Below are 24,167 nucleotides of genomic sequence, written 5' to 3'. Positions count from 1 at the left end.
CAAGGATATGAGGTCGTACTCAAGGCCATCATATGTTTCATCAAATCTAAAAAGATCGATCAACGCAAGACACAACGGCGAAAAGTTAGAAAGATGAGGACAAAAACATCGTCCCGAGTATCACATCCCGACGCCGTTTGTATATACATTCAGCATGACTTTTTCGTGCCGTAAATCATTTTCATATCCTCGTCCCAGCATCATTATTCACCCATAAATCCATATCTGTACGTTCCACACAGCCCAAACACCCACCCAGCCTCCTTGTTACTCGCGAACTGCAACATATAAACTGTCTCTCGTCCCATCATGACACCGCCTGTATGCCCAATGACTTCGTCCTCTTTCCACACCTTGACCGCAATGCCTGTTTGCATTATCCGTTCGAAGCAAGATTCTCCAAGAACAGCATCGAGAAGGACCACGTCCGGTGCTTTATTGCGTACGATGAGAATGCGTTTCTCGCGTCCATTGCCATGAACACGATGGGGGGTGTGGCTGGAACTTGGAAGCCTCGGCCCTCGCTGTGCCGATCCTGGTTCGACAATGGACGGCGACCGTGAGTGTGCATGAGCGGGCGTTGCCGGGGGCGAGGGCGCTACACTCGTACTTCTGCTGCCTTCTTGCCCAGCGGCAGGAACAGATGCTGGAGCCGGCAATACACTTAACCTCGCGCCACCTAGATTCTCCCAGTGTTGGCCTTTGCGCATATATATGCGTATCTTCATGTTGTTCACCATGCCGCCGCCATTTGCAGCGTCGGCACTCGTTGCTGGGACGTTCGGTCCATCTTTTCCAGGTATAAAGCCAACTTGACTGGGAGCCGGGGTGCTCGAACCGGAACCTGTGCCTGTGCGAGTGCCACTGCTGGACGAATACAATGATGGGCCCGTAGTGCTTGTATTCCTTCGCACAACGGACGACCGATTGATGTTGAATGCAGGCTTTGCACTGAAGCGCCTTAGTGCTGAGAATGCGCTGGCCATTGTGCCCGAGCTTTCTACAGACATGTCGACGCTCGCGGGGGTAGGTGCTGATGAGGCGCGATAGCTTGACTTCTTGGCGCTGCCGAAGCTGAACCATGATGATGCACGCGATCGAGGCTGATCTGATGGATTGACGTTAAAGGTCACAGTCGGCTGGCGGGGTCGTGCACGTTCAAGTTCGATGTATGTAGGGTTGTTGCAGCGCGCCCAGTTGATCATACCGTACAGTGCGTCGCACGCTTGAAGGTTGCTAGAACGAAACATGATGTTGCTGCTTGTGCGTATACGTGAATTCGGAGTTGGGGGAGAGCGGATCTGGATGTCAAGTGCGGCGCCTTTGCGGAGCATCACGAGAGGTGTAAGTTCAAACGCGACGAGAGGTCGTTGTGCGGGAGACGATGCTCGCAGACCTGACTTATCTGGGCTTGATACGCCGGGGTTAGAGTGCTCCGCAGACATTTCAAATGCTTCGATGAGGCCTGGTGTTATGACTATTGAGCATTCATCTGGGTGGATCAATTCCCATGCACCTGTATCTGACCATGCGCATATCAATGCGGCTGCTCTTTTCTTCTGGTCAGCGGGTACAACGTTGGAGGAGGGAACTCTTCGATATGGTCCTTGAGAAGCTGAATCTGATGGTGCTAATGTTCTTGTTCCCGTCAATTGGATGGATGACGGAGGGTATGAGCGAATCGCTAGTGGCATTGATGTCGGAGGATATGTCTGTTTTGATGGCCTTCGTTCAGTAGCGTTGATCGCAATCAGAGGAGTTGCTTTGTCTTGTTGCTCGGTACTGAAGTCTTCTGAGGTATCAGACGAGTCACTCACGCTTTCCGTATCGTAATTGGACGAACTGTCTGAGCTGCTAGACGGCGCATACTCATGCTTCAGTGGAGATGATGTCCTCCTCCTTGGTCCTTTTTCCGAAGAGGCAGGTGTCGCTTTCAGCTCGGGCAGATGATTTTGCTTCAGTTGAGGCTGTGACTTGTCCATGGTACGGTGTGGAGGAGTAGGTGGAGGAGAGGGCTCAGGGCTTTGAATTGTTGATGAAGGTCTTCCTTCTCGAATTTGAGTCCTTGGTGGGGGTACTGGCACATCCTCAGTGAATATCTGGCTTCTGGGTGAGCTCTTATTTTGGATAGGACCATTCTTCGGTCTGATTTCTGGAGACGATTGACCGATCCTCACGGAATCCGCAGGCTGAGAGCTTGCCGTGACCATATCTGCTTGTGACTGCGGTCTGAGCCTAGGAACGGAGGGAAGATCTTTTGAAGGCGTCGAAGAAGGAGCCCGAGCGTAGACTGGCCTTTGAGGTTGCGTTTCTTGCGTCATTGTTGTTGAAGTCGCGTCTCGGTTTGGTGAATTCGATGAAGACTGTTCCGTGGGAGGAGACAGCGGTTTGGGTTCCCTTGAGAATAGAGTTGAACTAGGTGAAGGAGGGTCGTGGATGCGACTACCATCATATTCCGCAGCACGAGACCTACGTATGTCGTCTTTCTGCGAATTGCCGGGTAAAGCATCCCTGGCTGAGCGCTCTGGGATAAGAGGCTCTGCCATCCTAGCAACCTGTCTCCGTTCAGGTACAGAACCAGATTTGGGGGTAGGGGGCTCGCGAAGTGATGCGGTATCCATAGTCATGATGGATTGGTCTGAAATTGTTGATCTGTCTGAAGAAAGGATTGACGGAGCTGGTTTCCTATTTGCAACGGAAAATTGCGACTGGTATTGTGTTGTTTGTGGTTTTGATGCCAAACCTCCACCAAGGTTCAGCCTTTGGGAAGGCCGATCAGCCGAGATTTTTGTGTCGTTTTCGTATCGGCTCACTTCAGTTCGTGCACCAGATACTGATGGCTCGCCAATTGGTACCTCCACATTGGATGGCTCTGATCCTTGACTGATGGACTGGGTTTCTGTTCTGGTTCCCGACGAGATTTCACTAGAGCCCTGGTGCGCTGACAAGTCCTTCTGAGGCTGACTGCGTTTGATGAAACTAGGTGTCCTGTTGAGCCTTGGTGGCAAGGGGTTTGAACCCAACATACTCATCCACTCTGTCACCGCCCCTTTATCATCAGTCTTCAGAGCTAGCAGCTCTTGCCAATCCTTCCCCAGGCCAGCGCGGCCGCGTATCATTAGAACAAGGTCGAAGTCATCTTCGCCACGTCTTGCAGATATTGCGCTCCATAGGACTGGTGGGAACAGAAGCCATTTTCCAGTATTGTCGACTTCGCAGATGAGTACATCACCATTAGGAGCATCTCCTCGAGCATTATCTCGGAAGATCAATTCGATGCCACTGTCCATTCGTTGCCCAGAAGAGTGATACAACGTGAGGTTGAAGAAATCTCGCGCTTTGACACGACGAGTTTTGTCCACGACAACGTTGGCAGTTGGTGCCATTGTCCTGATGTCCCTGGCCCTCATGGAGTCGATGTTTGCAGCTGCTTCGTCCTCCAGGCGTGCTTGTTCTTCCTGGTGGCGTCGTCTTGCGAAGGCCGTCAAACCAGTAAAAGCGTCGGCCACTTGTGCAGCAAGGGGTCTGTCGCTCTGGTCCCGTATCTGGGCGAAAACCCTACTTAATGCTTTTACTCTCAACAGCGGCCTCTTCAAGAGATACGCGACATCAACTTTTTTGCCATCATTGTCAACCAAGTCTCCGTTCTCATCACGTGTCAAGTCTTGATCGACTGGAGCATTATCGAGAGGAGCGAGATTAACCACAACATCTTGAAACCCAAGTCGCCATGCTTGGAGATATTCTCGATATGCCTTTTGAGCAGTTTGTCCCCAACTCAGAAAGCTGTCGACACTTTGCAGAGGGATGCGTCCGTGCAGAGACTTCAACCTTTCAAGGGCAATGCCCATATCAATGATGGGTTTAGTGTAGCTCATGTCGTGTTGAGCATTGGACACCGATGAGAACAAACCTGCTGCAGCAGCCGAGTCCGTTTTCGACAGGACACTTTGGAGCAGAACTGGAATAACTCCATCAACTAGCGTCCTCAGCTCTCGACTGTACTTTTGTTCCTCTGAGATTAAGCCTGCGAGGACCTGCTGCGCTGAAGCAGATTCCTCAGCCGTTCGTTTACTTCTTGCTCTTCGCGCCGATCGTCGACTTCTGCGAGCTCTGGGCATTGACAGGACAGACATTAAGTCTTCATGCGTTGTAAGTCTGCGTTTAAGACCTGGTTCGGGCTTGGAAGATGCCGCTGGTTGTGGTGGGATTGGTCGATCATCGTTTTCGGGCTCCCCAGGAGGTATGGGCGGAAGCACATGCTGCACGACAGACGAAGGAATTTGTGGAAGAGGTTCTGTGGCTGGTGGTATCTGATCCTTGTCTGGCAAACGCTCGTTCTGAGTATCCGAAGCCTTTGGTAACTCAAGGCTAGAGATCGATCTTTTGTCAGGTGTATCTCTCCGCCGTCGTACTCTCGCGCCTGCCCTGCGTAACGAGGTGGGTGAGCCATCAAGATCGTCTTGTTCTTTAATATGACGACGACTGCGCTTGGGTGTTGAATTTTGATCGCTCCGGGTAGAGTTTCTGGGTCCATTATCCTCGGCTTCCACCGTGCTGTTTGGATCCGGAGATGGAGGTGCTTCTGGAGATTGCACAGAGTCCCAGATATGATTTGGATCTGGCACTTTAGGCCTCTCTACCGATGATCTTTTCTTTCTGGTCCGTTTCCTTAAAGGCGCAGGCATCTCCACTGGCGGAAGTTCGTCTGTAGGCGCTTCATCCACGAAAGGATCAGGCTGTTCGTCGAGCCAGGCTTCGATACTGGGAATTCTATTGCTTACAGGCGTTGTCGAATCGACCTTCAAAAATATGTCTCTGGTCTTCCCTAGCAACCCCCCCTTCTTCGAACGCAAGCCTTCCGAAGACTCCGCGGCAGCTCTGCCCAAGGTGGCCACATATTTGCTCTGTGGTCGAGGCCTTTCTCTTGCTTCATCAGCATCAACTAATGCCTCGGATCTTGCATCCAACTGCCCAGAGAAAGTCGACTGTATCGGCAAATCATGAGCTGATTCGGCATGAATGTAACTGACAGAATCGTAATTCATAGGAATGCTCTCATGCGAAGGGTTCAATTGGTCACGTTGGCTTGGGATGGTTCGGCTGCCATCATTCGGAGGCGATTTCTGCTGAAGGTCCGGACTCTTCTCAAAGCTATATTTGCGACACGACCGCTGTTTCCCATTCTTCTGCTCTTGGTTTGAGGTATATGACAAGTCATATCTCGTGGTTTCTGCCCGTCCTCGACCGTTTGACCTAGGGCTCTTAGAATCTTTTGCCTCTCTCTTAGCTCTCCAGTGACCATCACTAATGATTCGCTTCCGTGGGGCACTGCTGCTCCTCTCTGCGGGTTGATCATCCTCTGTCTTCTCTTTTATGCGTCCTCCTAACCTCGAGGTGTCTTCATCTTCATACTCCGACCTCGGCCTCGACGTGATGGAAGGACATTCGGATCGGGGAATCGATCGAACGCTGAGAACGTCCGGATCGACAGCATTCGCTGCGCCTTGAACTTGCCATTGCCGAATGCGATCCTGAACAGAGCCGGAATCGAATTGACTGGAGGCTCGGTCGGAGGCTACATTGGGACTTTTGGGAGAGCCGAGCACTTCGGTACGCTGATTTCTGTAGACCTTTTGTGAGGCTTTCGGAGGGAGTGCTGGTCGCATCGAGCCACCTGATCGAGCTCTACTCGTCGTCAAGAACGAGTCCTGTTTACGAATATTCGAGTCCTGGCTCTGTTGTTGTTTTGCTGCACTAATATTTGCATGGCTAGCGACCAGAGCCCGACACAGAGTTCTGCTTGTCTTCGATAGCAAGTACAGCCAAATTGACCCAAGACTGCACAGATCAGCAACTTGAGAATTGTGGAAAGGCCAACATGTCACGCAGCTTGCATCTGGCGCACCCAAGCCTGGCGGTGTAATGCATGGATCGTTATGTGGGCGATTCGCTTATCGCAGCTTTGGCCCGGCAACGGCCATCAATACCATAAACAATCAGCCGAAAACGCCGTTGACGCGTACAGCTGTAGCTGCTATTGGTCAAGAATTAGGTCGCAAGAAACTCCCACTAAAGACCATGCGAGTGATCAGCTTGTATCTTGAGATCTACAATGCCAAAATCTATTGTATGGTCGGTACAATCTATGTGAGTTGGTCCGGCAGTGCGTTTCCCTAGCCAAACCAAGACGACTCGTGGTGTCGCCTGGTGCATTGTTACTCCATTCGCTAAACAGCCAACATGTGTTTTGTGCTACCCAATCTATGCACGCTTGACGTGGCCGTTCTGCTTTGGCTTCTTTGCAACTCCATTGCCCTGTAGGGTCTTGGACATTCGATTCAGCGCCTTGAATGCTCGTGTTGTGGTGATCACACTGTCTGCTAGAAGACCTGAATTTTGTCAGATGCAATTCCGAACTTTGCAGAGATTGGATTTTGTACTCACTGCCTGGTATCACAATCCAGATGAAGTTCATGAAAACGAAGTAGAACCAAAAGTAATATGCCTCTGGTCGACAATAAGACAGCTCCTTGTAGTAGTGGTCGAATAAGCTAGTAGCGTAATACAGTACGTCGCCGTAGACCTGGCCTAGGGAAACGATGGCTTGTAGTGGATAGCGCATAGGATGAGAGGTAATGATGAAGTAAATCATCAAGAAAGAAAGAGGACCCCAGAAAATCTGTCGCTGGGTTAGTGATTCCAATCTTGCGCCGAGGATCGTTCAATGCCCTTACAGCAGTGATACTCTCCATGCATAGGACAAAAGGATCAGATGTCAGGTATCTCGAATCAGACAATGAATACTCTTTCCACAGCTGGCCAAAGATATCTTGTGCTCCCCCCATTTGAGTGTGATTATAGGCAAAGTAGCCTTCGAAGAAGAGATGTATTGAACCAGCTTGTAAATGTCAGTCCTCTATATCGACAACATGCGATAGTGGTCCTTACTCAAGCAGAACCACAGTACTATGACTTTGTCCATGGTCTTCAGACGCGGCGCCAATCTTCCAGTGAGCAGCCATGTCGCACCCAAGATGACAGCACACCCAGCAGCAAAGACAGCGAGAAGTTGAGCAACTGTTTTGTCGTTGGCAACAAAGTTCGCGATCTCGACACCGGCAGGATAGAAGGGATGGAGAGGCTGCAGCACTTTGACTGGCTCAGGCGGAGGCTGCGCTGTTCTCTTGAAGAAGTTCATGACGGCAGGTCAGGGCTCGTGTTCTGGGTGTTTGGGTATTGTATTTCGTATCCTTGAATGTTTGTCTAGGTGATTTGCTACTGGTCGCCAATCTGGGGAGGAGACTCGGATGAATGTCAAGGAAGAGAGAGGTAAGGGGGGAATGTTTCCAAGAGGAGTGGCTACTTCAGACGGTTCGCAGAAAGAGATAGTGACACCTGGCAAGTCTAGAATGAATAAGTGAGTCTGATACGTGTGAAGAGATTGGTGTTGGCTGAACGCAGGCTGGTGAAGCATGAGCAACAAATTTCTGTGTTTAGATCGTGCCACTCCGGACATTCACCTCGCCTAGCTGACCCCATGACCTAGCGCCAACACTGGCTACAACCATCATTTACGGCGGAAAAGTCAGTGACGCGAATTAGAATGTCATGTAGTTGATGCGTAGTTGGGCCATGGTATTTCACAACGCAGATGGATATGTATGTAGGTAGCACTTGAGATCGATCACCTCGTGAGCTTACCTACCTAGAGAGTACATTGCTTACCTTACCCATATTAGTCCTTAGATTAGCGTGGGGAAGGCCTATATCGCTGTGACAGTACGGAGTACTATTGTACCTAAAGTCCCTAATAAGTTTGTTAAGGTAAAATGACTCGCTCCATCAAACCGCGCTGAATGCATCAAGGTACTCAGCTTTCCCTTGTTTACTTGTTAACATGTCTATCTGGCACCAGACGACGAACGCGTCCAAAGAGCTTCAGCAGTCTCTCTTGCGTGCGTTGTCTGTGGCTCTCTATTCAACTCTCCACCATTTACCTCAAAAAATCTGCCACTCCAGAAAGAGCCGACGGATCTGGTTGTTCCAGAATCGCCGGGTTTGGTCTGTATTTCTATAGACAGTTGAGGCCGGCGACTGAGACTGCTTGACCATTCGAGAACTTCTGAAGGGAATCTGACACCAAACTGACATCAAGTGCCTACAAGTACAAGTACTGTAGTCCAGTCTCCAAGGTAGATGCTGCCTCACCAAGCCGAGGTGTCTAACCTGTAAACAGCTAGCGCATCATTCGCTAGTCCAATGCTCCTACCGCAGCATGGAGTACGGAGTACGGAGTACGGACATAACCATGAATCACCATCCATCACTGAACCAGAAGGTGTAGACATCTCGAGAAGGAGTCTTCATTTGTGAATTCTTCGCATGCCTTCAATCAAGTATCGTGAGTCAATTGCTCGTCAGAGAACTACCGGCTAGTGTCTGTACTACAATCCCCATCGTCAAGACAGAGATACGGACCACCACACCCCCTCCTCCCCCTCATACTGATACCATCACCTCTTCCAATGTCTCCAGTACTAGATCTCGCCCCGGAGATCCTGCATCAAATATTCATAGATGTTCAGCCTACAGACCTGGGATCGCTATCTATGACATGTCAGTATCTCAACCAGGTCATTCGCAACGACGAACGTCTATGGAGACACCACTATCTCTCCCACTTTGTGATCCACCATTTCCGCTGCTGGGATTCGTCTTATATTGACCGCTTCTCTAGGATCCTCCTCAGCAAGACGGTGCAACTTTATGGATGGCCCGAACAACTCGTCTCATCAAGACCCAGAAGATTTTAGAATCGGACAACGAGAGCGTCAAGGCATGCAAGATCGCTGCTTCCCGTAAGAGCGAGAATGTTCACGACTAACCCTTCTCCCAGGACGCTGCTCTTCAAGAAGTTTTGGAAACGACTCTCGAGTTGATCGAGAATTCACCTTCCGAATCACCAAAGAACACCGACTTCCTCGCGACGCTTTTCAAAAAGGACTTGAATATCAGCACCTTCCTCTGTAAATCCGGCCTGTTCTCTCGCGCCGCGCGTGGAAAATGGACTGCTTCACCCAATGCATCGCTCCGGCAGCTTTCCGCCCGACTCCATGTGCTCGGTGGAATCAATATTGGCGAACCATGGCCCAAATGGGACGACCGGAATCACCCAAATCACCGTACTGCAAACCGCGACGACGGCCACTACGACCTTTTTGCCCATCTTGACGAGATTGGCTATGTCAGCGCCAACGACGACGACGATGACTACGACGATGAAGATGACGACGATGATGAAGATGATGGCGACAACGACGAAGATACCGATGGTCATGAATCCCCAGGACTTGGCTTACCCTCAGCTGATGCACCTGAAGAGACATCTACATCCTCGGCAAGCACGTCGACGACTTTTTCACCGCAACCGATTCGCTATACCCATCCTTTCGCTCGATCCAAAGTCTACGACCTGCGCCGTTATACAGCGGCCAACATGTGGGGGCCTTTTGTAAGTTTTGGACTCTGGTCACTGCCAGAGATTTGTGAACTTTCCAAGTTTTTCTTGGTACTAACACCATAGCTATATTCTAGACGGACGACGGCTCCGGATGTGTCGACTGGGAAAAGGTCCAAGCCATCATGATCATCATAGGGTTCAACTACAACTTGTACTCGGATCGTCTCCGGCGCAGCTCGGCGCGCCCAGCCCGCATCCGCCAGTCCAGCGGGAACGAACCCTGGGACGGGGTCTTCTCCGGCATCGCCACCGACAGCTACGTCTCCTGTCGGATGCCCGGCCAAGTCAGGCCCAGTATTCGTCCTGATCTCGACGCCCTTGACCCGTACGGCGTGACGGGATCCTGGATGCGCGTCGTCTGCTTCCTGGACTACAACGACCTCTACGCCTTCAACTTCAAATCCGATCCACCCGAGTCTACCCAAGACCGCGAACCCCTGACCACGCGTGAAGCTTTCCGTCTCCTTCGACTCCAGCTGAACGTGACGTCGGTCGAGGATCCCAACCCAGAAGACGGCGATGGCGACATGCCCGTCGTGCACTTCCAGGGCACGAGCCGGAGCACCTCCATGGCTTGGGATCCCAACGCGAACAGTCAAATCCGAGGCACCGCGAGGAAGACGGCGAGTGGTGCGATACGTTGGACCACGTTTAGTCTTTTCCATGGAGAGGTGAGTATTACCGTCGTTGTCGTTGTCCTCGTCGCCGCAGCCATCATGATCCTTGCCCATCCTGTTTCGTTTGTTCCTTTTCCTTCGTTTTGACCCGTCTTTTCAACTCACTGACTTTTTTACGTGTGGCCAAAAAAAGGAGCGATGGCGGTCCGAAGGCGTACAGATTGGCGGCCTCCGTTCCGCCCGCGGAATTCTAGGTAACTGGTTCGACAAGGACTATGATGACCACGGTCCCGCGGGTCCGACGGCCTTTTGGAAAATCAGCGACGACTTGATCGAAGAGAGCCAGCCGCCGGGGAATCAATTTGCCATGCTTCAAGCATTGTTGAACCACCTCTCTGGCAACGATTAATTGATGACACGCAGGCCTTTCAGTCCCTCCTGAGGAGAGGAGGGGAGGGACAGACGTACGCTCAACAACCGCCTGTTTCGTCCTCGTTCAATCTGGTCGTACTCAAGTCAGACAAGGGGCTTCCGGCATTTTGTCTGAATGAAGGTGGTGGCCCGTCGATGTTGATGTATTCTGGAAATGTTGGGATACTTCTTCCTCGGCGTGGAGGTAAGAGGGAGTGATCATAGCAAGGCAAGGAGAAAGCGCAGAGAACGCAGAGATTCTCTGAGTGAGAGTGAAATGTGACGCAAAAGAAGTAACGATAAGGATATGCTGAGTATGATCTATTGAATTTATGGTCCACGTATGCGGTTGGTTCTTAGGGCAATAAGTAGGTAGGGACACAGTAATTGGAGTATTCAGAAACACACTCAAGTTCCCTCACTAGACGTTGGGTATACCGGATCACCGAGTGGACTTTGTCCCAGTCTATATGAATGATTCAAGTGCAAGTTCAATTTACCTACCTCGGGTTTTGAGCTTTGTGTCCCAGGCCGTTTCCAGTATAACCAGTCCTACGGAGTTTTGGAATCTAGAAATTGGAACCACAACGACGAAACTTTGCTCACAATATGGCTCGACCTGTGTGTGCTTAGAGAGCAATTGGGAAATTGGATTCGCATTTTTGTTTCCGCAATATATACCACAGGACACCAAAGGCTTTACGATCAGAGATGGCGTTACTGGTCCAAAAAAATGAGTGATATAGAGCCAAGTGGCTCATCAAGAGATTCCATCACACTTGACACAACCTGGACTTTAACCTGCTTCTCATTAGACGATTCCTCTCAAAATATGACTGACTCCTCGTGACAGAAAAAGTTGTACATGGCCGGAAAACATGACGACCCCCGAAGATAGAAACGCCCGCTAAGAAGTCCCCTTCAAAAAAGAAGAAAGGTTAAGGATCGACGACCTAATCAATCTCCATTCTGTTTGCTGTTGGTCTTGCCGGTGGGTATTTCGAACCACTTGACATCTCAGTGGCATATGGTGCATATGCGCTTCCGATTGGCTTTTCTTCCTCATCGACATTTGCAGATTTGTAGATGTAGGGCTTGAGGCCCTTGTTATAATTGCTCGCGCATAGACATGCGTTTGTGATGGTGAGGAGGATGGAGATGATGGTCAAGACGGCAAAACTGGTGAGTTCTTTGCGTGCTGGAAGGTATGGACCTTCGTGCGATGGTGAGTACATGCGAATCATCTTGAAGATGAAGTAAGCGAGACCACCGAAGTACAGGATCTGAGATCACAAGTTAGCACCCAGGCAATATTGCGTACGGTGGGAATGGACTTACAATGACTCCGATGGTTCCCGTAAGATTCTCCCTCCGCACAAACCATGCAGCTGCCAGGAGAATGATGATAGTCACCGGTATGGCGGCTATAGTCAAGGCGAATTCAGCTCGGCGCTGAGTGACGATGACGACAAACTGGACAGTGAATCCGAGGAAGAAGAAAAAGTCGAATTTCAGTAGAGCGATATAGATCTGGTACTGGAGGTAGCGTCGCTTCATCCTCAAGTCGGCTGAGATGCGCTTATAGATGGTCCAGGCGAATTCGTCGTACAGCTTCCAGGCGCAGCCGGCCAGGAGGGCCGTCCCAACAGCAATTATGGCTGGGATCGCGATCAAAAATGGTTTGGTGTCTTTCCAAACCTCCATTTGTATCGAACCATCTTCAGACAACTGAAAGACCGCGTCCTTGATTTGCGAAATCTGGACTGCTCCATAGATAAGCAGGCCAACATTATACATGACCAAGCCGATGACCTGAATGGTGTTCTTCATCCGTAGGGCATCCCAGACGAGGAGTAGTTGGTAGAGGAAGCCAAAAATGTAGAGGGTCAGGAATGTAGGAATCGTCCTTGAGGCCGTTAAATTGGTGCTGCTGGACTCGAGATGAATCTGGAAATGAGCGAAAGCGTAGCTACATGACGCGTTAGTCAAAGATCCAACATGTCTCTACAAAGGCCAGAGTCTCTTACCATTCGAACGCGAGGACGATGCCGGCCTGCGTCAAGGCTATCAGGCTGAAAGCCCAAGTCCACTTTGAATTTGGTGTGTACATGATTGATCGGGACTTCCTCCTCTCGAAATCTTTCACAGCATAGCCTTCACGTTGGTGATAACCTCCAGCCAAAGGTTGATAAGACTCAGGCTGGCCTCCGAGGAGGGAAGAACGAGCTTCGTGGGAACGAATTTTGGCGACTTTTTGGCGCGACTAAAAGGTAAGGCCCGGTGCTCTATCAGATCCACCGCAGTCCTCGAGTGGTGGTTCGATGCAGTGACGGGTGTCCGTCGAGGGTCAGTCGTGAAGAAGAGTGAAGTTTCAACGCAGGATGGCTTCGAGAATTTCCGTCCGACTCAAGAACGAGGGGAGGTCTTGGTAAGGCGCGAATGGATTTTGGCACCGGCGGCTGAAACACTCAGGGAGGGGGAAGTGCGCCTATGAGGGTGGTGGTCTACGCTCTTCGGGTGACAGGTCAGGCTAAGCGAGGGAATGATCGAACGATTCGAAGTTTTGACTGTTGGCAGAAGTGGGTGTCGCGAGATGGAATTTGTGAGCGAGAGAATGTGCAAGAAAATATGACGAGAAAGATGAAGAGTAGGTAGTGTCGTAGAAGAGGTACTCCGTGTGCGTAAGGTTGGATAGGTAGCCAATGTCAGCAGTGGAACATCCGAGAGGAAGAGACCCTGTATAGGAGAACAGGGCCCGGGAATCCGTGTTTTCCCCCATATTTCTTTATGCTCTACTGCGGCCTTTTCTTGATCGACGAGAATACGAATATGGGGGCCATGTTTAGCTGGCATTCAATACGGACCCCCAGTAAAAGAGGGAGAGTACTTTCAGCCATGAAGCCAGCCATGAAGCCAGCCCTGTGAGCCCATCGGGCTGTGTACTGCACGATCGTGGCTCGCGTATACGAGTATTGGACGAGTCAAAAGGTCCCAACAGAATGGTTGCTGCATGTTTTCCATCCCTCACTTCCACCATTATCTGCCTCCGTGCTTCGATTCATGTAACGAAATGTGTTTGATGCTTCGGGGGCCGTAACATCATGTTCCCCAGTACGAGTACCTGTGCACTTTGGTCCTTTTCCTCGTTTTCATCTGCCAATGTTACTTACTACGCTTGTGCCACAATTCTCCCTGCGCCTCACTGTTAAGCACCGTCCCGGTTTTCGGCTCTCAGGCTGCGCCTCACAGTGAAGGTCCCATGTGACAAGGGGAAATTCCTGCTCGAGCCTCCGTTTTCATTCTCACACTTCGAATTCAATCGGCACCGTTCACTTTGTCACTGCAGAAGCTATCGAACTTGTTCATTTTGCTACGGACTCGAAGATGACCGCTCTTTCTACGTCAAACTGACACGGGGTCTCAGGTATGAAGTTGGGGAGACTGCCAAGGTAAAGACTACACTGCACTCAAATAGCAACCACCTCTCTTCCACAATGTTGTGGATATAGGTTGTGGTATGCCGACTACCTTCATGTCCCATAGGTATAAGTTTGACAACATACAACCATCAGGAGAATGACGGTCTTCGATACGGCAAATTGAAGCATTTGTAGTATCCAGCCTTACGCTCTCATCTCCAGTGTTCAGGTAGAGAATTCAATCTTGCATTTTCACTTGGAATCCGTCCAGCTTCAAGAAAAAGGAGAGAGTATGTAAAACACCCATGACAAGTACGGACACCTACCTTCACGTATACCACTGAAGAAACTGTCTCCCAGGTGCAGTGTATCTGTGTTGGTGTCTCAGAAGCCATCCAAGGGGCGTGCAGCTGAGTCATCTGAAGCGGCGTCCACTTGCGAAACTGCGGGGATCCAGCCTTGTTGTAAATAATTAACTTGGGCTTTGTTTCTCCCTTGAAGGACAAGAATCTACCTCGTGGCCTCGTCCACCTTCACATTTGTTCAAAGTCCGCGTTCATCTCTCGACATCATGCCAGTGAAGAAAGTACCAAGCCCTACTTCAATTGCACGAGTTATCATTTCGCCTCCAGCTGTCACCTTAGCCCATTCGACTGCCATCCTCCGACGATTGCAAGCGTTCGGTCCTGTAGCCTCTTTCAACGGGTCGAACCTGATAAGAAGACACATGAAACGCTCGTTCAGAAGTGAAGAAGAACAAGAGATTGAGGTTATCTTCTCAGACCCTGGAACTACACAAATAGCCTCGGATGCGAGCCCCTTCACCGTCGAGCTTGCGTATGATCTGCCCAACTCCAAGGTCGAAGATCCCTTCAACTTGCGTGGCCTAAGGTCAAGGAGCACACCTCAGCCTCGAACGATGAAATGTCGTGTTGAGCCATATAATATGCAAGAGTTCAATGGACAGAACGCCCTGTCGAAGGGGTTTGCTCCAAATGTACAAACCAGGCTGCATCAAAGCCTTCTTGACGTGGAAGCGCTTCCAACCATTGCTCGAGGGCTTGGGGTATTGCATGCCGGTAAACTGGAAATTCTCGATACGGCACATCTCGTCGAACCTCCCCCTGATCTTATGACCATATATCGGCAGCCTCACGAACAGGCACAACATTCCAACAACGGAGAGAACCAAACGACGGCAACCATATCAAAACCACATCAATCGACTCGTGAATGATTCCTACCAGGGTGAACAATAATTTACCACATGATACGTGGATTCAAAACATTGAAACCTCATTCACTCTACAACTTCACAATCCTTCCATTACATCAAAACTGCAGGCGCTGAGTTGTTTGATCGCCAAACATGCTGCGTTCATGGATCCTCTTAAGCTCATACATCATGCCTGAAGTATCAATTGGTTGCTGCATGAGGTCATCAGCAAGACGCCAGGATTTGCACTTTATCTCTCATCTATCCAGTCGGAAAAAAGGTTGTCAGATCCCCCCATATCTCCCTCCATCACATATTATGCCCTGCAATGGACAGGTACCTTCTCGCGGTGCCGGGTGTGAGTAACCCTGTGCGACGGGTGAAACCAAATCCTGTTTTTATATACAAATACCAGCTACGGTGTTGACGTTGGACTTCCTTTGCGGCTACCTAGTCAAGGTCTGTCGATCTCAGTTTCTTCGAACCATTGTTACGGAGCAAACAAAGGCAAAGAGGTCCACCGCCAAAGCGCCCCTCGTCAGCGAAAATGACACCCTTACCGACTTTCTAATGACAAGGTATAGGGTCATCGGAAGGCAGACTTGGAATGAGGACGCCATGGAGACGCCTTTTGGTTGTGCCAGATTCTCTTCCAATGGTCAGCAGAACACTTCGTGTCCCGATTTAACTACTCAGTCATACTGATATAAACTGCTTTGAGACCTTGGGACTTGGGACACTCTCGGTAACGCATATTTTCTCTGATTTGTCGTGCTTCTTGGTTGCTCATGGAATTACCTCTCTTGGGCACCAGTCTCCTCAAACAGGCGCTTCACAACCTTGCTCTCATGGAAAATTTCCTGTTTCTTATCTTCTCGTCTCCTTTATCATAACATTACTATGGTCTTATGCTTTTTGACCATCCAATTAGTAAGCTCCAACAATAATAGCAAGCCTACATAATGGATCCCTGGTCGATATACAACGCGCTCAACTATACAACATATATCAGGCATTCGCTTATCCTTCTCTACTTCATCGAGTCCTATGTAAGGGACCGTATCTTTTCGTCGCAGACTATGGTTTCCGGTCTTGCAACGGCAGGCCCATCCAATACGTTCTTCTCAAAAGCCGGTACCGTTTGAGCTTGTTAACCTCCGGATGCGAGCTTTTCTATACACAAAAGACATGCGCGATCAGAGATCCCCTTGCCCGGAACGGCGTAACGCTTGGCTATTCCTATAATTACAATAACCACCTCACGTTCACGCCTCTTTCATCTCGAGCCACCTACCTCGCAAAGATCAAGCCCTATCCGCGTCAACATGGCATAGGACATTAGGACATCCAAGCCCGGATGCTATATCACATCTTTTGACTGCAACCGAAGGCGTAAAGGTGTCAGACAAGGATGATCCATCAACGGGTGGATGTGAGACCTGTATACTTTCAAAATCACAACAACAAATATCTCGCCGCACGCACAACAGTGAGGAATGGATCGACGCTGTTTTTGGCCGCGTCTCCTTCGATATCGCCCACTTCTCGAAAGGATGGGCTAACGACGCTTACATGAGTCATATATGGGACTTCAAAACCCATATGAACTATGATTATACTCATGTCAGCAAGAACGAAGCCGGAAACATCATTCTAGACTGGTTGAGCCTCGTCAAGAACCGATATCAAAGCACGCCGTCCTTGCTCAGACTAGACAATGAAACGTCCTTGGGATTTCAGATCGACATTCGCCGCCTAGGTATCACCCTAGAATACTCGGCACCCTATGCTTCTGCCCAGAATGGCCCTGCGGAACGCGCGGTAGACCTCAGTGCAAAGGTTGCTAGATCCTTACGCAGAGATGCCAACCATCCTGGCTATCTCTGGCCAGAGTAGAGAATTATATATATATATACCTCGAGAAGTAGGTAGGGCAGCTCGCTATGTGGATTAATGTGAGTCCACAACGTCGACTGCGATTTCAACGAGCCCAAACTCGGTCTCGTTGTTTGTGTTTTATTCACGACGTGTCCACCAGATGGAAGAGCACGTACCGAATGCTTGTTCGTATTGACGAACTCATGGAAGACGTGGTCACCTTCCTTGAGTCTGAGAAATCTGGGAAGGACTCCGCGATTGCCGAACTGTTCTCATTCTCCGATCAGGGAACCACAATCAAAGTCAGGCGCCGAGCCAGGTAAGTAAACAAACCAAACACCATGTTAGATATTTGGTGCAGATACTGATGCCGAGATAGAAGCTCCCCGAGATTCTGATGTCGCCATCGAGACCCCTCAAGGTTCTGAGGTCGAACGTGGCCCCGACATGGATGATGATTCAGGTGGTGAATCAGATGATGAATCAGATGCCCACACCGACGTCGACTCAGGTCAGTATCGATCCAACATACCAAGACAGATATTGATCCAGGTACTAATCCCGGCTGACAGATTCTGATGATGAATCAAAGCAAATTCGTTATTTTATTGCTCTTTTGACACCGTCCGCTCTATATACCAATAGTCTGGCACGTTCTGGAAGGACGGACGATCGATTACATGTCTACGCGGTTGATACAACCCTCAACCGGGGCTTTTTGGTTCTCCATGGACAAACGGATCATTGCCATGAACATCGAATGGGCTCAAATCTTACAGAGCAAGACCGTCGAAGAGGTGGACTGTGAATGCGTCCTTGAAAAGCAGGTTCTTCTCTTATGTGGGTTTACACATATAGATTGTGGTGTGGGAGTGCACTACAGAACGACCTCGAAATCAATAACGAGAGACTGCGCAGTTACTACGTTGGGCCCGTGCGACAACTAGCGAATATCTGCGAGAAAGCAAATACACGATATGGGTATATCCAGACAGACAAAAAGGAGCTGGTCGTCTCAATCTCAAGTCTCGCCTCCTGCCGTCGAATCCTTTGGCCGCCCGCGAGGAGATCGAAAAGGCCTTCCCGCCGACCGACCCGATGAGCGCATTCGGCGTCGTCATTCACGCCTACGACACAATTGCCCATCGAACCCTTCTGCAGGCGCCGAAAGAGAAGGCCGAGCTCGTCTTCATGCCCATAATGTGGTCTACTTCATCGCCCAAAGTTGGTTGCTCCGAGATTGTAGCCGAGCCCTCCTACTCCTCACGGGTCTCATGGTCCAAATGACCGTCCGAGACACCAACGCGTCGACTCCAAACCCCGGGGGCGAGGTGGTAAGTCCAACCCGGGGACCAGTGGATGGAATGCAATCCAAGGTCCACAGGCATCTGAGGCAGGGGATAGTCCTGTGACAGATGGAAAGATCCTTTCTTCCCCACCAGAGTTAAGACAGAAGGAGAATCTAGAACAACAGAGTAAGGACCTACAAAGCTTGGATCCATTCGTAAAGGCTTAACCTTGGATGGCGTCTTTGGACGGAAAGGTCTTAGGTTCGGCCCCTATGAATGGACAATGGTTAATAAATCTATAGGGAATTATCTAACGTTAGGGACTAGTTTATATTCCTAATGACCCGGCGATCAAGGCAGAAATCCTTAGGGTCAATCATGATGATCCCTAGGTTGGCGGACATTTCGGGCGCACCAGGACGTTTGAAGTGATTTAGCGTTGTTACTGGTGGCCAGGGATGTGAAGGGATGTTCATGAGTATATGGATACTTGTGATATATGTCAAAGGATGAAAGTCCCTCGGCATAAACCCTATGGAGAGTTGATACCTCTTCAACCACCAAAGGAACCATGGCAGAGCATATCTATGGACTTCATTGTTGGGCTACCACCGTCTAAGTATACAGAGCAAGTATTTGACTCTAAGTCAACTTCGTCGTCATCGGCTGCCAATCTCACGTCCCGGGGTTGTCAGTTGTCAAATTGACCGTCGACGGAGAGAGGGGCACTCCTTGTTACAAACTGATCTCATGTGTGAGCACAAGAGGTGTTTGGTTTGATCGACAAGGACAAAAAGGAAAAGTGGAAGAATGCATATCAACATATGTAGGTGTTCGGAAGGACAATCAATAAAGAAAACCTTTTTTTCAAAAACTATCGCAAAGAGTTACGCACGGTCACGAAAGATCCGGAAGGGATCAGATACATCAGAAGTCGTTTCTAGACGACGAGGGGAGGCAGGATGGCTGATTCTCATATGAGAGTGACAGCTGAAAGAGAGGTGAAAAGCGAGCGCGTCGACAACGTGTCAACCCAACCCTAACCAAGGAAACTCGACTCTTCGAGAGACTCCGAGCAGATACGAAGCTCTCTGAAGACTAGTAGATATCTATAACATAGTTAATACTGGTTCATTTCCCAATTTCATATCGTACCACACCATATCGTTACCGTTCTGTTATTTTTTTCCTTTCGAGAAGCATAGTATGTATCATTGTTCATTGTTTTTTTTTGATATCAACTTGTCATCATTAGGTGATTAATTACTTGTACACTCGGTACGAGGTAGTAAATACGTTTCCTGGGAATTTCATATCTCATAATGTTCATCATACCCGTTACTATTCAATCCGTCGGTTTCTCAACTCATCATCCAGCTCTCTCTTTCTCTTTCTCTTTCTCTCTCTCTCTCTCTGTCTCTCTCTCTCTGTCTCTCAAAAATATGGTATCGTGAAACGGTCCGTGAGTGAACCAAATATGTGAATAAATTCTCGACGGGATCAACAGGTCAAGATCAACATAGCACAAGTGTCGTCGACGAGTCAAGTCGATCCAATCGATCCAGCCATGGAAATTCGCAAGGAGGTGTCGTCGTGTCGTGTCGTGTCGTATCGGTCCGTGTCATATCATGCCGTCGAAGAAAGGTTTCGGAAAAGGTAGGTAAGCTTTGAGGTACTCTCGTAAATAGGTCCACCGGGTCACGATGATCAAATGCCATCACCATAACGAGACAGTCCGACCGTCAATCCTCTGTATCGAGAAGGTTCCCCTGTGACGCGTTCTGGACGAAGAACTTCCGGAAAGGTCGTAGGACATTCGATGACACTGGTGGTGACGATGATGATTCATGAAGAAAAGGTGCTAGGATGACAAATAGTTGACCCTTTAATTGACAAGGTATCGACGTCGATTGATGTCGACATGGATGATATGAGAGAGAGAGAGAGAGTGTGTGTGTGTGTGTGTGAGTGTGTGTAAAACTCGACCCAACTCTTCCTTCCCTCCGTCTCTCTCTCTCTCCGTGTCCCGAAACGCCCCCCTCTGTACTTTTTCATTTCACTTCCATTTTACCTCCGGACGGTTTGAGACTCGAACCTCCCCCCCGCCTCCGGGTTTTTTTCCCTCTCTCTCTCTCTCTCCGTCTCGGTTTGTATGATCCAACCGGGTATCCCGAAACGTTTCTCGGGTCTCCATCGCAGGTGGATCATCCTCAACTAAAGACATCTACCACATCAGTCTCAACCCATCACAGCATCACGTAGGACACGTTGTTTCCCCCTCGATCCGACGTTTGGGGGGAAAAAAGAAAAGATCGAAAAGAGAACAACAAAAAAAAACTCACAGTGGAAGTACCGAGACACTGGCCAATGGAAAGGCCGTCGACCTGACCACGATACGACCTCGGTGTCTCTGTCCCAAGATGTAATATTCCTGTTGATCAGAAGGACTGGGTAAGTCAAATGTCCCCCATTTCAAAACACAAAAAAAAGACTCGTGTGTGTGTGTGTGTGGTAGAAACCAAACCAAAAAAAAGGCGTCAAAGGCGTAAATACGTCCAGATGATGAGACGTTTGACAAACCACGCGCCCATGACTCACAAACTTGTTCGTAGGCCACCACCACCACCACCTCCTCCTCCCTCGCCTCCCCCGTATCGACCACCATGAAACGTCGTGGGTACAGAGGGGCAGGAAGACAAGCAGGTATCGAACATGAGAGAGAAATTAAAAGAGAAAAGTACAAGGCAGAAAGACAGAAATCCCGCCCCCAGATCAAGAGGGCAATCAATCAACATCACCAAGATGAAAACGGGAAACGTGGAAAAAATCAAAAAAAAAATCGATCCTCGTCGTGTTTTGTTTAAAAATCCAAACCCAGACGGCCAGAAGAGATCCCAACATAACCTGTCTCTCGACTCCTTTTTTCCATTCTATCGTTATTGCCTCGATTGGCGCGCGGTTCTAATTTGAAATTCCTTTCATCAAAGGACAAAAGGTATCCCTGAGAAAAGAAGAGAAAGATACCCTCGCCGGTTTATCACTCTTCATGTATAAGTAGAATTCATGTTTCATCTCATCTGGTTGTCACATAGACAAATATAATCGTAAGATAGAAATCACAGCTGATAACCCACTGTCCCAACACTCGGCAGCCGATCCAAAACGCAAAAACTTTCTTTGTGTGGTATCATAGGTAAAGCACATGTCAAATAAAACGCCGGAAATCATATGTAAAATGAAAAGCAAAGCAAAGCAAAAAAATCAAGTAAATGGACTCACGCTATGGGTCCTAGGTCCACCAGGCCTATTCCCAGAGCTGTATTCGGCCCGATACTCTGGAGGAGGGGCATCTCGTTGTGAAGAGTCATCACCACCACCGCCGCCGCCGCCGCCACGACGCGGCCCGACGACGCCGACTCCGATTCCGGTTCCGACTTCATCACTCGTCTCTTCTTCTAGGACCAATCGAGCCATTGAGACCGAATCCTCCAGACTCATGTGTCTCGTTCCACTTCGTAACATGGCGGGAGTGGTGGCCGTAGCAGCACCAACAGCAGCAGTGGCCTCTTCGTATCTGGGACTCTCACCGTCCACCACATCACCAATCTCACCACGTAGAGCTCGAGCTTCGTACAGACCGAATTGAGCCTCGATCTCGGCGGCGATGGCGGCATCCGACTCGTGCAAACGGGCCGGCGGGACGCCACCTTCCGCCGACACCTGAATCGGGGTCTTGAGCACGACGTGGCTGCTGGCAGGAATGTTGGCGCCCGGGGATCGGAAGCCGAGGTTCAATTCGACACTGTACGTGCGAGAGACGATGCAGGTGTGGAAGGTCGGCACAAACACCTTGGGTCTGCTCAAGCCCGTCGCGTGCGGGAGGGCGATGGGGACGAGGACGCTGGCGGTGTAAAAAGGCAAATCCCCCCGATAGGCGCCACTGGGTTCGGGGATGATGGACGACGCGCTCGACGTGGAGTACGTGCTGGGTCGCCGCGAGAGGTCCGCAGAGTCCGTGAATGATGACGACGATCCCGATGAAGACGACGAACTACAGGATGGTCGGTATTGATTGGATACACAGGGCTCGTGCCGCGTCCACGAGACGGTAGAGAGGTTGCGCGAACTCAGAGGAATGTTCTCAGGGTACACACCGTGCAAGGTCGACCAGTTGTCGTGCTTGCGGATTTCAGGGAGGAGCTTGAACGGCGCTGCGCCGAAGAATGTGTAAACCTTGAGTTTCGACGTGATCGAGTCCAGTTGTGGAGGGACATCATCCGGCGTACACGGGTCGAATCGTAGATTGATCGTGGCCATGGAAGCAACAGGTTCGGTCTGCCGTGTCCGTCGTGGATGCGGCAACCGTAGGCTTTTTGGTTGCGTGGTCTCGGCGGCCAGATAACCTGTCTTGCCGAACTTCAACAGCCCTTTCCTGACGGATTTCTCCTTGCGCATGACGTGGTCGCTGTGAGAGTCGTCACCAAGAATCAGCGGCGGTGCTTCGTCGCGCGCAGGTACGATTCTGATGCATTCGATCCGGTTGCCGAGTTCGAGGAGTCGGCCGACGGCGTTGGCCTTGGTCACGCGCGCACGCACCGTGTAGCATATCCTCGCCATGTCCGGGGCCAGATCGTCCATGAGCGTGTGTCCGTCGCCGGAAATGCTGGCGTCTCCGATACTGGGGGGTAATTGGATATGTTCGTGGCGGATCTCTTCATGGTCGACCTTGTGCGAACAGATGAACGGAAGCAATCGATCGGGTACGACGAATGTGAATGGGATCCTGTACGTCACGTTGGCCTGAAAGACGCTGTCTCCAGGAAGTAAATACTCGGCAATGGGTTGCTGGACCTTGAGAAATGTATGTCTTCCTGTCGTGCGACCGGTGGTCGGCGCCGTGGTAGCTATCTTTTCGACATAGGTTGAACTTTGGCCTTCAAACGTGATGGCGAGTTCATCAAACTGGGTGTCCTTTTCGAACTTGACCTCGACATGTCCTTGTATTTCGTCGTGGGTAGAGTATGAATGGACGAATTCATCATCTCCGTCCAGTATGATGTCGATTTCGTTCTTTTTGCGAAGTCCGATCGCATTGGCTATGGCCGAGCCTTTTCTTCCTTCCCGTGTGTTGTTGGTAGGCAGTGACCGAGAGCGCGCCGTGTATGATGGGACCGGAATTGTCGATGAAAGAAAAGAAGGCATCTCGCCAGAGATGATCTGTCGAGCAGCTGTCATGACGAAGAGAGAAGGGAAAGGGAAGGAAACCTCCCCTCTCTTCTATTTGGGTTGATGTGTAAGGTTAGAGCGGGATTGATAAAGCTAGTCGGTCTGGTGATGGCGTCAGGATTGGGCGTCGTGATGGACCAAAGAGGGGTTGATTGACGCCGAGTTTGCGATCCAAACCAGGATTCTGCGGGGATTTGTGATTGGGATGGGCTGGGATGGACTGGGCTTGAGGTTGGCAGAGGCGGCCGAGGAGGGTGTTGATTGGAAAGGAGATAACGACCCAAGATGCAATTGAACGGAAAGTCGGAAAGACCTTCTAGTGAGTTGACTCGATTGGTGTGAGATACGTAGGAGGGAGGTATAGCTTGTGAGTACGAGCCTGTAGGTTAGCACTCGCTTTGTGTCTTTTTGTGTGTATGGGTTTGTACAGTAGTACAGTGGACGGTAACTGAGAGTAAGTGTTTCTGTCTTCTAGCAATTGAGGTGGGCACCGATATGTGTATGTATATATATATATATATATACTCCATACAGTCTTACCATACTACTCGGCGTGGGTACGGAGTACGGAGTGACCACAATACATGC

The 24,167-nt window shown here is 50.0% G+C and overlaps 7 protein-coding genes across 9 annotated transcripts; 3 read left to right on the top strand and 4 right to left on the bottom strand.

The window, feature by feature from the left end:
* Nucleotides 1-34: 34 nt before the first annotated feature.
* PV06_04788 (uncharacterized protein) lies at nt 35-5,831 on the bottom strand. The gene has a single exon (XM_016405725.1). The coding sequence runs from the start codon at nt 5,667-5,669 to the stop codon at nt 204-206; it is 5,466 nt and encodes a 1,821-aa protein (XP_016263931.1). The 5' UTR covers nt 5,670-5,831; the 3' UTR covers nt 35-203.
* A 264-nt stretch (nt 5,832-6,095) lies between these two features.
* PV06_04787 (uncharacterized protein) lies at nt 6,096-7,454 on the bottom strand. The gene is made up of 4 exons (XM_016405724.1): nt 6,952-7,454; nt 6,738-6,901; nt 6,448-6,682; nt 6,096-6,392 (listed from the first exon to the last, which is right to left on the bottom strand). Exons 1-4 carry the CDS (start codon nt 7,199-7,201, stop codon nt 6,265-6,267), a joined length of 777 nt encoding a protein of 258 aa, XP_016263930.1. The 5' UTR covers nt 7,202-7,454; the 3' UTR covers nt 6,096-6,264.
* Nucleotides 7,455-8,072: 618 nt separating this feature from the next.
* Nucleotides 8,073-10,956, top strand: PV06_04786. Of its 3 annotated transcripts, XM_016405721.1 has the most exons (6): nt 8,073-8,173; nt 8,240-8,687; nt 8,741-8,839; nt 8,900-9,514; nt 9,598-10,194; nt 10,334-10,956. In XM_016405721.1, the coding sequence occupies exons 2-6, from the start codon at nt 8,529-8,531 to the stop codon at nt 10,547-10,549; spliced, it is 1,686 nt and encodes a 561-aa protein (XP_016263927.1). In that variant the 5' UTR covers nt 8,073-8,173; nt 8,240-8,528; the 3' UTR covers nt 10,550-10,956. The 3 variants fall into 3 exon arrangements, with proteins under 3 accessions (XP_016263927.1, XP_016263928.1, XP_016263929.1); XM_016405722.1 differs by having other exon boundaries at nt 8,240-8,839; XM_016405723.1 differs by lacking the exon at nt 8,073-8,173 and having other exon boundaries at nt 8,212-8,839.
* Nucleotides 10,957-10,968: 12 nt separating this feature from the next.
* PV06_04785 (uncharacterized protein) lies at nt 10,969-13,266 on the bottom strand. Its single transcript, XM_016405720.1, has 3 exons — nt 12,579-13,266; nt 11,890-12,520; nt 10,969-11,834 (listed from the first exon to the last, which is right to left on the bottom strand). Exons 1-3 carry the CDS (start codon nt 12,659-12,661, stop codon nt 11,505-11,507), a joined length of 1,044 nt encoding a protein of 347 aa, XP_016263926.1. The 5' UTR covers nt 12,662-13,266; the 3' UTR covers nt 10,969-11,504.
* A 2,249-nt stretch (nt 13,267-15,515) lies between these two features.
* PV06_04784 (uncharacterized protein) lies at nt 15,516-17,963 on the top strand. The gene is made up of 4 exons (XM_016405719.1): nt 15,516-17,078; nt 17,225-17,383; nt 17,444-17,575; nt 17,637-17,963. Exons 1-4 carry the CDS (start codon nt 17,048-17,050, stop codon nt 17,870-17,872), a joined length of 558 nt encoding a protein of 185 aa, XP_016263925.1. The 5' UTR covers nt 15,516-17,047; the 3' UTR covers nt 17,873-17,963.
* A 78-nt stretch (nt 17,964-18,041) lies between these two features.
* Nucleotides 18,042-18,580, top strand: PV06_04783 (uncharacterized protein; the record flags this gene model as incomplete). Its single annotated transcript, XM_016405718.1, has 2 exons — nt 18,042-18,398; nt 18,449-18,580. 2 exons carry the CDS (start codon nt 18,042-18,044, stop codon nt 18,578-18,580), a joined length of 489 nt encoding a protein of 162 aa, XP_016263924.1.
* A 2,421-nt stretch (nt 18,581-21,001) lies between these two features.
* Nucleotides 21,002-24,111, bottom strand: PV06_04782 (uncharacterized protein). The gene has a single exon (XM_016405717.1). It carries the CDS (start codon nt 23,586-23,588, stop codon nt 21,615-21,617), a length of 1,974 nt encoding a protein of 657 aa, XP_016263923.1. The 5' UTR covers nt 23,589-24,111; the 3' UTR covers nt 21,002-21,614.
* Between the last annotated feature and the right edge of the window lie 56 nt (nt 24,112-24,167).

Source organism: Exophiala oligosperma, assembly GCF_000835515.1.
Source record: "Exophiala oligosperma strain CBS 72588 unplaced genomic scaffold supercont1.4, whole genome shotgun sequence".
NCBI lineage: Eukaryota > Fungi > Ascomycota > Eurotiomycetes > Chaetothyriales > Herpotrichiellaceae > Exophiala > Exophiala oligosperma.
This window is presented reverse-complemented; position numbering and strand designations above follow the sequence as displayed.

What these genes read in the sequence shown, in the direction of transcription:
- PV06_04788 (XM_016405725.1), bottom strand. Translation starts at nt 5,669, where the DNA reads ATGCGACCAGCACTCCCTCCGAAAGCCTCACAAAAGGTCTACAGAAAT.
- PV06_04787 (XM_016405724.1), bottom strand. Translation starts at nt 7,201, where the DNA reads ATGAACTTCTTCAAGAGAACAGCGCAGCCTCCGCCTGAGCCAGTCAAA. An exon ending in GCATGGAGAGTATCACTGCT is followed by an intron (nt 6,683 to 6,737) that starts GTAAGGGCATTG and finishes ACCCAGCGACAG; the next exon opens with ATTTTCTGGGGTCCTCTTTC. An exon ending in CTGGATTGTGATACCAGGCA is followed by an intron (nt 6,393 to 6,447) that starts GTGAGTACAAAA and finishes GACAAAATTCAG; the next exon opens with GTCTTCTAGCAGACAGTGTG.
- PV06_04786 (XM_016405721.1), top strand. Translation starts at nt 8,529, where the DNA reads ATGTCTCCAGTACTAGATCTCGCCCCGGAGATCCTGCATCAAATATTC. An exon ending in ACCACTATCTCTCCCACTTT is followed by an intron (nt 8,688 to 8,740) that starts GTGATCCACCAT and finishes CCGCTTCTCTAG; the next exon opens with GATCCTCCTCAGCAAGACGG. An exon ending in CCAACATGTGGGGGCCTTTT is followed by an intron (nt 9,515 to 9,597) that starts GTAAGTTTTGGA and finishes GCTATATTCTAG; the next exon opens with ACGGACGACGGCTCCGGATG.
- PV06_04785 (XM_016405720.1), bottom strand. Translation starts at nt 12,661, where the DNA reads ATGTACACACCAAATTCAAAGTGGACTTGGGCTTTCAGCCTGATAGCC. An exon ending in ATCGTCCTCGCGTTCGAATG is followed by an intron (nt 12,521 to 12,578) that starts GTAAGAGACTCT and finishes CGCGTCATGTAG; the next exon opens with CTACGCTTTCGCTCATTTCC. An exon ending in CGGGAACCATCGGAGTCATT is followed by an intron (nt 11,835 to 11,889) that starts GTAAGTCCATTC and finishes TTGTGATCTCAG; the next exon opens with ATCCTGTACTTCGGTGGTCT.
- PV06_04784 (XM_016405719.1), top strand. Translation starts at nt 17,048, where the DNA reads ATGCCAACCATCCTGGCTATCTCTGGCCAGA. An exon ending in CCTGGCTATCTCTGGCCAGA is followed by an intron (nt 17,079 to 17,224) that starts GTAGAGAATTAT and finishes CGTGTCCACCAG; the next exon opens with ATGGAAGAGCACGTACCGAA. An exon ending in CCACACCGACGTCGACTCAG is followed by an intron (nt 17,576 to 17,636) that starts GTCAGTATCGAT and finishes CCCGGCTGACAG; the next exon opens with ATTCTGATGATGAATCAAAG.
- PV06_04782 (XM_016405717.1), bottom strand. Translation starts at nt 23,588, where the DNA reads ATGACAGCTGCTCGACAGATCATCTCTGGCGAGATGCCTTCTTTTCTT.